At 50.2% G+C, this 14,707-nt stretch overlaps 4 protein-coding genes across 4 annotated transcripts; 2 read left to right on the top strand and 2 right to left on the bottom strand.

Moving 5' to 3' along the window:
* Positions 1–3,371: 3,371 nt before the first annotated feature.
* Positions 3,372–4,066, bottom strand: PHYSODRAFT_252234 (hypothetical protein; the record flags this gene model as incomplete). Its single annotated transcript, XM_009537319.1, has 4 exons — positions 3,372–3,403; positions 3,497–3,505; positions 3,556–3,772; positions 3,851–4,066. 4 exons carry the CDS (start codon positions 4,064–4,066, stop codon positions 3,372–3,374), a joined length of 474 nt encoding a protein of 157 aa, XP_009535614.1.
* Positions 4,067–6,708: 2,642 nt separating this feature from the next.
* On the top strand, positions 6,709–8,570 carry PHYSODRAFT_318793 (hypothetical protein; the record flags this gene model as incomplete). Its single annotated transcript, XM_009537318.1, has 4 exons — positions 6,709–6,904; positions 6,974–7,146; positions 7,175–7,342; positions 8,064–8,570. The coding sequence occupies 4 exons, from the start codon at positions 6,709–6,711 to the stop codon at positions 8,568–8,570; spliced, it is 1,044 nt and encodes a 347-aa protein (XP_009535613.1).
* Positions 8,571–8,853: 283 nt separating this feature from the next.
* On the top strand, positions 8,854–9,057 carry PHYSODRAFT_416719 (hypothetical protein; the record flags this gene model as incomplete). The annotated part of the gene is made up of 1 exon (XM_009537317.1): positions 8,854–9,057. A coding segment is annotated over one exon (204 nt), but the record flags the coding sequence as incomplete, so codon positions are not given.
* A 2,908-nt stretch (positions 9,058–11,965) lies between these two features.
* PHYSODRAFT_458917 (hypothetical protein) lies at positions 11,966–13,533 on the bottom strand (the record flags this gene model as incomplete). The annotated part of the gene is made up of 3 exons (XM_009537316.1): positions 11,966–12,554; positions 12,819–12,864; positions 13,374–13,533. Coding segments are annotated over 3 exons (795 nt in total), but the record flags the coding sequence as incomplete, so codon positions are not given.
* Between the last annotated feature and the right edge of the window lie 1,174 nt (positions 13,534–14,707).

Genomic DNA, 14,707 nt, shown 5'->3' with positions numbered 1-14,707 from the left:
AGGTTTTGTTCATTTTTGACAAAAAGCAGACAGTGTAAAAACCGAGTAGTTCGCCTACCCCTTCGCTCACCAGACCGAGAACCAGCACCAGCCAGCCTGACCAGCCCCTTACTTAAAGTATGTGCTTCCTGGCAGCCATCTTCTCTACAACGCCACAAAAATCGATTGTGAGCTTATCTTCAGTGAAATGATTGTCTCACTTGAACAAATAGCTGTACTTTGATCGGATACCTAGAAATATCTGGAAACGGTCAGTAATTAGCAAGCACATACGGAATACGGTACATCGCCAAGTTGCAATTTTCAGTTGCTGGAACGCCGAGGCAGGTCCAGACAACTTAGCATTCTCTTGATGACGATACATATGCTGGTATTGAGTATGCTTGCCAGGTGCTGCAGCCTGCAGCATCCGGCACTACCGCACGGTACGCCAGGATAAAAGATAAGATCGGTCGCATCCGGCACTACCGAACGGTACGCTAGGATAAAAGATAAGATCGACCGCACGGTACGCTAGGATAAAAGATAAGATTGGTCGATTAGAAGGCTAGGTTCCATTGGAACCTAGCCTTGGAACCGTTGTGATAGTAATCAGCTCGTCACATCTAATACGCATCTGGGGATATTATCCTCCATTTATTCTCACCCCCAAGGGGGTGGGAATTATATGCAAATCCTGGGGTTTTCCTGGTTGGGCCCCATAATATGGGCCATATATGGGAAAACATCAAAAGGTGTATGCGTTGGGAAAATGTTTGTCAATAGGTGTAGTGGTCGTGGGCATCACGTCGCGTCATGTCTCATCATACACGTACTGACACACGTTTTGGTTGCCGCGGTATTTCGGCCGAGGTAGGGTCATACAGACCCAGGATCGAGCTTCCAAGCACAGTAGTTTATTAACGACACGCTCGTAGCGAACACGGTCAACTAATAATAGCATATAGAGCAACTGTACTCGACAACTTCGCTATTGTAGCTACAAGGAACTACCAACGCAAACCGCAAGCGTATATAGCATGGCTATACTAGGTAGGTTTTGCATCTAAATTTCGGAGGTGAAGGAGCTCTAGTGAGAGCCCCCAACCGGGGGAGAGTGGTGGTATTGTAGAACTGTGGCAACGCTGAGGCCTGGCTACAATGGATAACGACGTTCATTGTAGTCCCTTAGCCGTACAATTCGCTATCAAAGTCATGGACACCACGAACCGGGCTAGTTGCATCAGGTAGAAGCATTCCCCCCTAACCCCGGGTTTTATGGATTTGGATCTAAGCCCACACACCAGTCACCGCATTCGTTGCTGATGCAGCTTTATCATGCACCTTAGTGCGCTTGGAACCACATACACATACTGTCATACCGACAACCTAGCATACACCTAATGACACGAGTTAACCGCTTTTGACAAAACGTTTCAAATTCATACACCTTTTGACGTTTTCCCGCCATTTATCCCAGACCCAGACACCGACGGAGAAACCAGGGTCTAAGGATTTGAAGTGGGGGTGAATTCAACCCCAGAGAAACCGAGCGAATGGAAGAATCGAATAGGACAAAGCGTGCAGATTCAAAGCGTTATGGCTTCATGCAACGCAGCGCATCATTTTCCTCTATGCAACTTGCCCCGTTATTCTCTAAGGTGATACAGAGGCAGCCGATAGCCTTCCAGCTTTCTCCACTTTTGGGATTTGTAGGACCATGACCTCCGTCCTCATCCTACTTTATGGAGATCATAATCAAAGCCTCGTGCGGTGTACAGTATTATCGTTAGCCAACTTCAATGTACACGTACAATACCGCACGAATCGTTCGGTTGACAAATCGATCCTGGTGGAAAAATGTAAACAGCTGAAAAATAACAATCTGGTCTCGCACTGATCTGATGGTTTAGCTCCATCTCGAAATTAGAAACTCTAATACCTGAATACGAAAAGCGTAATTCTAGGTCGATCTAAGTAAATCGAGATCGTCCATGCTACCCCCTCTGATTTGTGCCCTGATTTGTGGACCGGCCTACCTTGATCTAGGCCATAAAACGGGGCGACATTTTATCTGCAAAGCACAATATATGTGCTCAGTATATACGGTATTACAGATGGTTGACCTTGAAGTTTACGTGCATTCAAATCAAGAGCTCACTCAGCCGAATGCGTTCTCGTCGTGTTGGCGGGGCTGGTATATCACTCTCCTCCGGGAAAATTTTCCTGTCTTGCGAAAGCAGTTCGCTATCATTTTTGCCTCCATCGCCGTCCATACCCCAACTGTCCACCTCATTACTTGAAGTTGGTCGACGTAGAAGGCAGTCTTGTTCTCGGGTGTCGTCTCCGGCATTTCTGGATCGTTGCGCTTCGTTGCGAGCTCCATGTGCTTGTCGCGGTATCCAGTTTTTAGTGCGGCAATACCGCCCGCATCCATGGGCTGCAAGTAGGAGGTAGTGTTGGGCAGAAGCTTTTGTGCGGAAGCTTTTGTACGGTGATGATCCCTCTGGGCGGGAAACCGAAACTTGATTTTACCTCCTAAAAGAGATACGGCTTCATTACCGATTTTGAAGGTGTAAAGATTGACTGTGTGTACAAGTTCATCAGCGGTATCTGTAGATGTATGAAAGTAAGGGTAGGATCGTAGGAACGTAAAGAAGAATAAGTAGGTGAGGTGGAACCGCCCAAAAGGCGAAGTAAAGTTTATTAGTAGAGAGAGCTCCTGCCAGAGAGCAGGAGATGGCTGGTGCGGAGCATATTACTATGGGGGACTGTATAACATACTAAATACCACACTAACAGCTTTAAGAAGGACTGAGTAACTGGCTATCAGCTTTTAAGGTACACTGTACCATCGGTTAAAGAGGTTACTTCAACAAGATGTAGCGCGTCAGACATCACTCTAAAGTACAGTACATGTACTGTATCAATTTCTTACAGAACACTGCATACGATGGCGCTGGCGGTCCTTTTATGAATGTAGCTAAATCTGTGATTTATCCACAAATTTCACGTTACGTGGTTGCGTTTAAATTTAATTTAATAAACGTAAAAAAGTGATATATTCGACTTCTGAGCATCGGAATTGCCAAAAAAAATTGCAATCCTCAAATGGGTCAGATATAATTTTCAGCTCAGAGATAAAGACGAGGGACCCCAGGTGGAGGTGGGATTTAGCTAGTTAAACCTCGGTCGAGTTGACCGTACAGGTCGGAATTGCCGTTTTAAATCGGCCAAAATGACTACCCTCCAGCTATATCGGATTTTGCCCTGGCGGCCGTCGCGTTATATCGGATGTCGCCCTCCTTGCCGACTCCGTGTCACTTCGGCGCTACTATACACCAGGACAATTGTCGGACCGGTGGGGCAAGCTCCAGGTCTTGTTTTGGCAGCTACGCATGAGCGGATCCGCGTCGCTCAGGTGCTGGTATACGAGAGATAGCGTCGTTCACGACGAGCAAGAGAAAACAATGACAAGCTCAGGCGAACAGGAGTGACGTATGCAGAAGAAACTTACTTAAGTAGGCTATACATAGACAAATACCACACCATTTTGCTCTGAGAACGCTACTTTACTTCGCTTCAGCACCGAGCCGTAGATGGGGTCGGATACGTTCTTGTAGTTGATGGTCCAGACGGCGCTGCCGACGATCTCCTCGACGTCGTCCGTTATCAGCGTGTTCTCCTCGCCCTTGGACGCGTCCTGCACCGACTGCTGAATCTTGCAGATCTCCGTGACCACGCCGTGGCCCAGGCCATTGACCACGACCGTGGCAGCGAAACTCATGTTGGTCTAGCCCAAATTGAAGTTCTCCGTGCCTTGCAGCAGCACGTCGACGTCCTTGTTGACCCACGTGGACTCGCCCTTTACCTGCAGAGGGTGGCCGTCGTCTTCACGGACAGCAGGCGCAGGTCTCCACAGACCTTGTCCTCCATGCGGACCTCCTCCATTTTGCCGGGAAGAAGCTCGCGCGCAGGCAGCGCTGTCGGGTATCGCGTGCGCGTTCTCGGACTGCAGGTCCTTGAACACCACCAGCGCGGGTCGGAGAGAAGCTCCTGGTGGCACAGTAGCGTTACATCGCAGCATACTTGTAGCGCAAGTCAGCACCTGAGTAGCTTACGTAAGAAGCCGATTATACCTTACCTAAGCAGGGTGGCTAGGGATCGGCCCTGCTGTGGGCGCACGACTTGTGCTGGGAGCTGGCGCAGTCGCAGCCGCGCGGCTGGTACAGGGGGTTCGTGATGAGGCCGGCGCTTCGAGGTGGCTGGCTGGCTGGGAAGCACGGACTCAGAGATCCGATTTAAAAAACTCGGGGGTGGGGTGGCGTCCGATATATTTAAACCTAACCGTATCAACGTCGGATTTATCATTTCCGACCACTACGATATCCGAGGTAAAACTGAAGGGCAAAATAACCGCAAGGCACAATAATTCATATTTTATTACATATACAGGGACACAAATTGAGCATTTTAAGAAATCGTACCCCCTCAACTACTATCAGGCTCTAGAGTTTGAGCAAGCTAAACATTGTTGGTCTTCCAGAATTTGGAAGACCTTCAATTGAGTAATACTTCAGATGCTCTCTGTTTTAGCTGTAGACTGCGCCTAATCGATAACGATGTTGCCCAACTCTCACCTCAGTAGAGCCGATTGTCCCTATGATTGGTAGAAACCCCAGCAATAATTGGTGTTGGTTTGTAGCTTGTGGTTGAGGGGGCAAATTCCGAAGTGAGATTAAATGTTATCGCCTCTCAAACTACTCTCTAGTCTTCCCCTCCTACTTTCCTTCTTGTTCTCCTTGTGCTCGTTGATGCCTCTCATCAGACAGATTACTCCCGGGTTCCGCTTGACTTGATCTCAGTATATATGGGTCTCCCTGACCAGCCATTGGTGTATCCAGAGCCCGGCTGCCACCGGCTCTCCCATCGCCGTCGGATCCTCCGAGTCATCGGCGGATGTGTCCACACGTTCTCCTCGTCCATGTGCATCTATTGGCGGCGCTCCCGAAGACTCATGAACAATTGGCGGCCGCACAATATATTGCTGGCGTCTAGCAGCAGCATCAGAAGCAAGAGCGCCACTGCCGCCAGGACCTGGAACAAGAACTTCATTGTTGTAGGTTGAGCTTGTTGCTGGAGGGGGAAACTAAGAACGAGCGGAAGGCATCCTCACAGTGCTTCCTCCCAGCACGACTAGCATGTATTATAATAATACCTGTAGAATCGTGGACTTGGCATTCACTCATTGAGGCTCTGATACATATGCTGGTATTACCGAGTTTTGTTCGCGGGATGCTGCAGCATCCAGCACTACGCTAGGATAAAAGATAGGATTGATCGATTGGAAGGGTACCACTCACAGTCACGTTCATTGATGCATCCGGAGAAGTCGCCACGGAAGTTATTATTGAAGAGGCCGATGATGTGCTCGCTTCTGCCAGTTGGTTGTGCTCTGTACTCGTTCTCGTTTTACGGCGTACTGTACACTGTACATGCGCACGTCTATTGCACTTTAGTAAGTAGATACGCTGCCGCAGATAGGCTCCGAAGCATCGTCCAAGTGTCGGCTGCGGTACATGTATCGTCCGAGAAACTAAAATTGTTCGCACTTGCTGCCGTGGAGATCAATTGCGCTTCAGGCACCACAAACTCTACCAACTTCTTATGAGGCTACTTACGATCGCGTTGTCAGTCCTTATGATCTGCCGTCGACCGCTCGCAATGAGCTGTTATTCACACGACTCGTGTTGCACGAGAAATGCACGACGCATATGTTTTAAATACTGGGCAAAACGTTGGAGTGGCGTATGTAACTCAGTGATAGCGTGAAACCCGAACACGGTGGGCTGTGGCTAGGCGGATAGAACACAATGGGTGTTCTGTACAGTGTTCTGTCATAGCCGGACAGAACATTATACAGAACAGTCTATTGGAACCAGCAGTAAAAGCACCAAGTGCCACGGATGAACATACTCGCCAACAACCCTCGCGCATCGTGCTCAAACGATAGCGTTGTTTGCTTCACCACGCCATGCACACTGATAAGGCTCGCGTTGATTATAAACATCGTGAACTCAAAGCTAACAGTGCTGTAAGTTTCATGCGCTTGGGCAACCGCCACCGAAAAAGGAATTTAAGTTGCTAGCGACCGGATACAATCGCGCAGAAGTGCTAAAGACTGAATCCAGTATAAAGCCCCGTTGAAGCGTTTACATCAAAAGCGCATTGGGGGCTAACAAAGGTTTGTTTACTTTTACACAATAGATCACCGCAGCTTTCATGCCATACTTGCTGCGCAGCTTTTGTGCCATCATGGTTATACTCAACAATTAATACGTACGAACACCTCGGATAGCTGTTGTGGCATACGTCAACCTTCACCCGACGCACAGCAGATTTCCTTTGCTAAAGGCAGCAAGTCGATGTAGACTTCGTCGAGTAGGGCTCGACTCGGACAGTAACTCTTCTGCCTACGTCGAAGAACCCATACTTGGAACCTCCCCGCCTTGGTCTTCAACTCACTGAGCTCGAGCTTGATGCACAGGTTCCGCCATGAACTCGCATGAAATGCCCCTCGTGGAAGAAGGCTTCCGGGGCCGACATGCTCACTCGCGGGCGACCTGGTCGCTGATGATATTCGAGCTCCGGGCACTTGGCCACCTCATTCGGCGGCGGTTTGTGCCTCCGCGGCCTGATCATCCGGTGTATGCCCGAGGGCGTGATCGTATGAAGCCAAGCCAGATCCATACCACCGCCCGGGACCTACCGTCCGAGTTCGATGTCAACATCGCTCGTTCCTGCGTTGTCAACGGAATCGCCAGATGCGTTCCAGGCGATGTCTTCACCACGCTCCGAAGGCGGTTCGAGATCCCGTTTCCCATGGATTCCGCATTTGGCCACTCCGCCGCTATCAATTCCTCTCGTGGATGCTGGTATTCTGGATGCACTCATTGCGGTTCCCCACTTGCGTTTCGAGGTCAGACCTCCTAAGAACCTCGACCCAACAAAGCGCTCGGCCCCTGGCTGTACGAAGTCCATTTGGCCACGTATCACCAGCCTCAGCTTCTCTGTGCCATTGCAACCAACGGCATCATCCCTCCCTGGTCCAACCCCGGCGCACGGCGTGGGGTGCGTCCCCTACCAGACAACTATGGGGGGCGCCGAGTCCGGCGCGTCGGTGGTCGTTGACAAGCTTCTCGCCGATTACTACAAGGGCCGCTGTTTGGTTGCGACCCTGGCTACGCTTCAACGGGACCCTGGGTTTCACTCAAGTTCGTTCGCTCTGGTGGCCAAGAAGGACATTCCTCTCCACATCGATGGGCGCATTATCCATTACTTGTCGGCGCCGCCTGGCGGTTCGGTCAATGACCAGACCAGGGCTTCATATCATCGACTATTTTTACGATATGCATGATACAGATACAAAGTTTAAAATGAGCGGGGCTGGATCAACTGATCTTGATAGACGTACACTGTCGTATCAATATCATATCATATCGTACCAAAAAACAAATATTCTATCGATGAAGGTGGTTGTGGTAAAATTTAAAATTAATGCGATTTGATTGGTCAAAATACCTATGTTGGTACATAATATGTACTAATCGTGCGACACCACCCTTTTCGTGAGCCCTAGCTTTGAAAACGAAAGAGAACGAAAGAGTGCAGCTCCATCGAATTGGGCGCAGTTGGGCATCTGCAGTTATTCGCGAGAGAAAGCGAGGGCAGCATGACAGCAAGGAAACTGTGCTAGTCATTGACTTTTTGTAGAGACTGGGATCGCCCCAGCAAAGCAGGCATGTTTCTGAAAACGAAGCCTGCGAGTGAGTAGGCATTTTGGTGTAGACCTCATGCTGAAGGCAACCTACGTGCAGAACTTCTATCACGGAAGTTAACAGTTCTGAGCAAGCTACTATGGTATCGGATATAATATTACCGGATACCAATCAGTTTGTGTGGGCGGATCAATGATCCTGATCCCAAGCTTCTAGTGGTATCACATGATATTGATACAAGTAATACATGCATATAGTATCATCGTATCAATGGGTATCACCTGTTGCTATTAAGCCCTGGACCAGAATAATTCGGATGCTTCTCCTGACGCTACGTGGGATCCATTTGATTCTATCGCCCAACGCGTTCGCGACCTTCGTCGCAGGTACCCTGTGTACGCTATCTACGCCATGGTCGCGGATATCGTGGACGCGTTCCACCATGTCCCCGTTCATGCTGACCACGCGTCCGCTTTTGGGGGAAGAATGCCGCGTTCCGATCATGGCATAGTATCCGGAATGGCCGTCTTCGGGTGGACGTCGTCCCCTGGGTTCTTCGCGGTGTTCCGAAAAGCCGTCCGACACTACCATCGCACTGGCGCATCGAGTGTTCACAGCTATTTGGAACCATTTTGGATATTCCAGTGGGTGGACGACATCGTCCTCATCGAAGTTGACATCGGCGACCGCCTTCAGAAGGCAGAACAGCGTCTCGGAGACGGCGTCAAACTCGTGTTCGGATCAGCAGGCTGGCACGAAGGAAAGTTTACGACCTGGTCGCGCCGCTTCCACGCAGTGGGATATCCCCAATGAATGCATCACGGTTCCTCAAAGGAAGATCAAGAAAATGCGGGGAGTCCTGGACGACGTCGCCAGGCAGAAGTTCGTGACAATGAAGCGACTGGACAGTCTGGTCGGAGTCCGGACGGCACAGGGTGTGGTCGTTCGTCACTACCGCTCAGAGCATCCGATGCTGTGCCCAGTGGAAGCGGCGCAAGAGTGTCTCCTGATACGAGAGAGATGGATCACAGCAGGAGTGGTCCTGGGCCCATACCTCACATCTACCTCACGGCGAGGAACGATCAAGAAGGCTGTCGTAGCAAAGCTCATCAAGGAAGCGGCAAAAAGCATGGGACTATCACCCAAGGACTACTCATGTCACTCACTACGCATAGGCGGTGCATGCGCACTTCTGGCGGCAGGTAACAGTGACCTGGTCATACGACTAATGGGAAGGTGGTCGAGCTGGTGCTTCACAGTGTACACCCGCCTGCAGCCTGGCATGCTCCGAGATGCGGCAAGAAGCATGATCACGGCCTCGACATAGGAGCACAACGAGACCAATCACGATGCGCTCGAGGGGGAACTCCAGCGAGTCTAACTCTCCAAGCTAATCAAGTCTACTTGCCCCATGAAGTGATGATCGAAGGAGGAAAGGACGTCTACAGCTACGGCAAGGACGACTACGGCTATGGCTACTACCCCGACTACTCGATCGGCGGCGGCTACGGATACGGCTACGGATACTACCCGGACTACTACTCGTCCTACGGCGGTGACTACAGCTTCGGCTACGCTGGCTACGGATTCCCCGGCAACTACGGCTACGCTGGCTACGGCTACTGTACTCGTCAAACATGTTAGTGATTTTCACAACACTGTTACTTACAGTTAGTGCTGTTTGCAAACGCGTGTGTATATTTGCTGTTCTATCACTAGCAGATCAAATGAGGGGCCATCCTTACTTTTGAGTACATTTCGCGGATTTTCAAGTAATGAGTAATGTGCTCGGACTTCCGAGTACGTAAACTTCATTTAACCCCTTCAACCCGAAGGATTTTGAGGGTGAGCTAAGCTGTATATACAGCATAATTTTATCTAGAAGTTTGTATACTCGAGGGTTGCGTCGGGAAGGCGGAGAAAAAGGCGGTGACGCAGACACTACGTAAAGCTATTCCTACGCTGTATTGGATGTACTACCGTCGGTATATACAGCGCCATTAAGCTGTATAAGCATGTACTCGCACTACTCTTGCACAACGATAGCACGATTCCTCCCGCATGTTCAGTACAGAACACGAGGCTCAAACTCTAAAAGCTGCATCTATGCTGATATTTGTTTTTGAAAATATGAGCGCAGACGATGCGAGAGGGGTCAATACTGAAATCAAGTAGCTCCAATTGATGTACGGATCCAATCAAATGAAGCGTACCTCTAACCTGCATACAAAACTCAAATGAAACAAATCAATACAGTAAGTTTCAACAAGCAATCATTGAACACCAGCTTACCCCCCCCTCGGCTACACGCCGCTACAAATGAGCAATAAAAAACTACTTCTGGACGTGCGCAGCCTCACACGCCCCCCCCCCTCGCTCACGCTTCCACTCTCTCACTCACTCGAGTCGCCCGACGAAGCACGGCGGCGCTTCTTGGCTGGGGACTTGCGCAGCCGGGTCTTGTTCTGCAGGTGGTCAGATATGGCGGTGCCGTTCTTGTATGTGGTGTGCCAGATCTCCCAGCAGCTCATCAGGACACCGTCGATGGTCTTCTTCGGCTTCATGTACAGATACACTTGCTGAGAGTCGACGCAAGCCTCGCAGTAATACGTCGTGGTCCCGCCTCGCTTCCCATCCGTACGCATCAAAGAACAGATCTTGCAGTTTCGCTGCACTCGCTTCGACTGCCCCGAGTGCGTTCTCCATTCGTCAATCTGCGTCGGTAAGTGCTGGGTACATGAAGTACGTTCCGCTCTGCTCGCAGAAGCTGCAGGTGCCGCAGTAGACGCTGGAGAAGCAGTCGAGTCTAGCCATCATGTATATACAGGTTAGCGTGGGTAATGAAAAACATAATATACAGCTCAGGAAAAAAGAAGACTTACCCGCTCCGAACTTGTTGTCTTCGTACATGTCCTCGCTCGTCAAGTGAATCAGCTCCAGGTGCAGCTTGCGAATATACTGCACGTGCGTCAGTGGTCGTGTGCCCTTGCTCGCATGGTACGCGCGGTGAATAATGTATCCGTTGACGATTGCGAGGTCTACCAGCCCTAGAAATAGAGACTTGTAGTATTTCCGGAAGGTAACCGCACGTTGCAGGGAGTAGCGCTGGAGGCGGAGTTGATCATGGACATCAACTCCGCCCATGTACTTGTGGTAGTCCTTCACTGCCTTCGGGCACGGCAGTTCGTGCTGCTCCCCCGTCTTCTCGCGGCGCACTACGCGATCCATAGAGAGATCACTCCCCGTGCACAAGAAGAAGACGGGCTTGCTGTCCCACCAGGTGATTGCCGCCATCTCCTTGACCTTCGTCGATTGCACGTATTTGTACGTGCCACGCATAATCTCCTTCGGCCGAGTTTTCTTCTTCTCTTTGATACTTGCTGCGAACCCGATGCGGTTCGTCATGATCGTTCCTATCGTGTAGAAGCCCATCAGTAGGAGCTGGATAGCGAGGACCACACTTGTGTAGAATCGATCTGTCCCGACGAGCCGGGAGCCGTTGTCTTGGCCGTTCGGGAAAGCAGCTTTCAGGTTGCGTACAACTGCGGCAGGTCCCGACTTCTTGTCAATCGACTTGGAGTCGGAAATGTGTTGCTTCTTTCCCACGTAGACTTCAAACCTGTGTTATACAGCATAGAATACAGCATAGCATGTTCATAAGATGTATTATACAACCTAGCTAACTTAGTCAAACCAAAAGAAGCACGTCCATACCTGATGCAGTACGCGGAATGAGCGTAGCAAAGCATGAAAAGCTTTGTGCCCCACTTACATGGCTTGTCCTTCATGTAGACGGGGGTAGTGTTGAACGACGAGCGTGATGGAAGCATTGCTTCATCGAACGCTAAGTGGGCGGGGGAGATGTAGCCTCGTCGGAATGTTCGCTGCAGCACGTGAACTGCTTTGCGGGTTTTCCACGCTCTTTCAGTCTTCGCTCGTGGATCGAGATTACTGGAGAAGTGCAAGTTGCGCGAAATCTCCATGAATCTTTCGTCGGGTTTCATGTAGTTGGTAAAGACTCCTCGGGCAGTACCACCTTCATCAGCCTGCTTCCAGTGGTTAGAGATCTTCTCACGGTTTGGCTGGATGGCCCGCGCCAACAGTAGGCCGATGAAGACGCACAATTTGTGTGGCATCACTGGCTTGATGGCCATCAAACTCATGTGCACATCACTCCTCGTCCGAATTGGCTTTTTTTCGTCAGGTCTGCGGCGTAGCATCTTTTCGCGTCGCTCAATGTACGCCTCCACTCGCGATTCAAGCTGTCCATGCTTGTAGTTGTTACAGCAAACGGCAATATGCTGCGATAGAGCCACGGGCATGAAGAAGAAGAAAAGAGCAAGTGGTGAATCTCCGCACTTCATTGCTTCTGGCGTGGGGCCAAACGGTTCATTCCTCAAGTCTGGGTAGCTATTCTCGTCACCAACAGGCTCGTACGGGGGTTGGAGGTGTTCGTACACGTCCGGGTTGATCGGCTCGGACCATCCTGTTGTGGCGTGTGCTCGTAGATTCTCCAGGTCCTTGCCCACAACGTCACCAGCCAGCACCTTCTCAGCTCCACCCAGCGACTCGAGAAACGTCTCTGCAAAATGGCGTTCGGAAATAGCCGCAAGGGAGTTGGGGTCTTCATCTTCAACTTCGTCTTCCTCCGGTGGGTCGTCGCAGCCGTGTTCTTCAACATCCGATTCATCTTCATCGACGAGATCGTCTTCCATAGGCTCATCACCGGAAACAAGGCCGCCGAAGTCGTCTGGGTCGTCGTCGTCTTCGACCTGGTTCAGGTCATCTTCTGAATCACTTGACATTACACTGCAGACTGTAGCACAGGTAATACAGCACATCATATATAGTGTAAGTATAGGCAATACAATACAGCACACCAAATACAGCATAAGCTTACCCTCAGACTGATCGGCTGCTGCATCGTAATCGCTGTCTGCGGTGTTGTCCACGGCGCCATTTTCCTCGTCCGATGAGCCAAACAGAGAAGTGCCGGGAGGTGAAGCATCCGCGGAGCGTCTTGGTCGAAGTACTCTGGACGTCGACGGCACCAAGTGATACTCAGCTTCTTCTGCGTCGTCATCGTCGCTATCCAAGCTAGCACGACCTGTTGACACATGAAATTGATGATGAGCACATGAAATGGATAATGAGCACAAACGTTGATACCAGATACAATACACAAACTTACCCCGCGGACGTTTCGCAGGTGCACTTCGCTGTCGTGGGGCTGGAGTTCCTTGGCTTGCTGCTGCCGACGCAAGAGTCGTCAAAGCAGGGCTTGCCGCATCGCTTGCAGCATCCGGAGGCGGAGTCGCCGTTTCGCCCGAAGCGTCCGGAAGCGAAGTCGCCGCTTGACCTGCTGTTTCGCGGGGAGGTGACGCCTGTGGGACTGGCACACGTGCACCATCAACCTGGCAGGAGCTGCAGCATCACCAGCGTTAACCCATTAGTTAGATAACCGTCCACTATGATAACACAATCTTGTCAGCATACCTTTTGCAACGCATGCTGCACTCAGCGCGTGAGCGCCTTCCTTCGAATGGACTGTTAGTAGAATCAAACAGTGTGTTAGACTGATACGCCAGACAATAGTCCAAATAGATTACATACCACGGGCGTAGTGGGCGAGAACGCGGTCCTCGCCCAAGAAGTAGTCCTTGCCCTCCGTGCCAGCCGCGCTCCCGCCTGGTGGGATGAATTTCCACCGTGTCTCGATCGAGCTACCGGGGGGCAGTTTGTATGTCCGCCCACTCGCTTTTAGCTCCCTCCAGATGGCCTTCCGCGGGCCGTGCGTCGCTTCTCGCGGGCTCCTGCCATTTGAGCTCTTGGCCGCTGATTTCGAAAGTGAGACTCAAAAAGAGGGAGGCGGCTGCTGGCCACTCAGCACGAAGCCTGCAAGAATTAATTGGTGGTGTATCATTTGTGTATAGTACCCTGGTAATTAATATTCCAAAAACTTGAACATAGACGATGGTACCTTCCCGCATGCATCTATGCGCACAGTGGACAGAAACACTGATTTCACTTGACTTAGTCTTTGTATAGCCAGTGATAGAGGCAGGCTCACAAAGAGTTCCGAGCATACAAATTCCAAGTATAACAATTTCTTATGCTGTATCTATACAGCTTAGATTGAAATTTATCCTATCTGGATGATTTGCTAACACATCTTATACAGCGCACCGGGTTGAAGGGGTTAAACTCGTGCGCTGCGTCAACGTAAAACCATTGACTAAACTCTAAAGACGTTGCTTGTTGGGATGCCATTCACGAACACAAATAATACCCTTTAGGGCAATTTATATTTTGTTTTCTGCTAGATGACGCTTGAATTATCTTAGATTACTCACGTCGGCATAAGTGGATCGATGCGTTACTTCCCCAGATGCATTCACATTGTATCCTCCTCCGGTCTGGTCCAGGGTGGTGGTGCCAGTCTCCTAAGTCACATTAAGTGGAATTACTCAGAAGTCAGTGAGCGTACTCACAGTTAAGTAGCACCCGTTGTCGAGTCTGCAAATCCATGTACGCACCACGGCGTAGCAAGAGTAATCTAGTGCTGCTTAGTTGAAGAGATCATGGTCGATGTAAAGAAGAAGATCTCCGCGTGCAAGTCAGCTTCCAACAAGTGAAAAGAGCTTCAATTATTTTTAGTTCAAGATAAATAGTTACGAGAGCTATGCGTAGGCTGGGATAGCTAAAGAACTTAGTGTGGGTATCTCCACTGCGGCCGTGCCGTCACTATCGCTATCCTCAAAGCAACAATTAAAACGAGAAACAAAGTCGCGCGTTGCACGAAGAAGCTCTGAAATCTACTACTTCCATGTTACCTACAGTATCGGTGGTATACGCATAGCTCTCGTAACTATTTATCTTGAACTAAAAATAATTGAAGCTCTTTTCACTTGTTGGAAGCTGACTTGCACGCGGAGATCTTCTTCTTTACA

The sequence above is a fragment of the Phytophthora sojae genome, assembly GCF_000149755.1.
Source record: "Phytophthora sojae unplaced genomic scaffold PHYSOscaffold_10, whole genome shotgun sequence".
Taxonomy (NCBI): domain Eukaryota; phylum Oomycota; class Peronosporomycetes; order Peronosporales; family Peronosporaceae; genus Phytophthora; species Phytophthora sojae.
The sequence above is the reverse complement of the archived record's forward strand: the minus strand, read 5'-3'. Positions and strand labels throughout refer to the sequence as shown.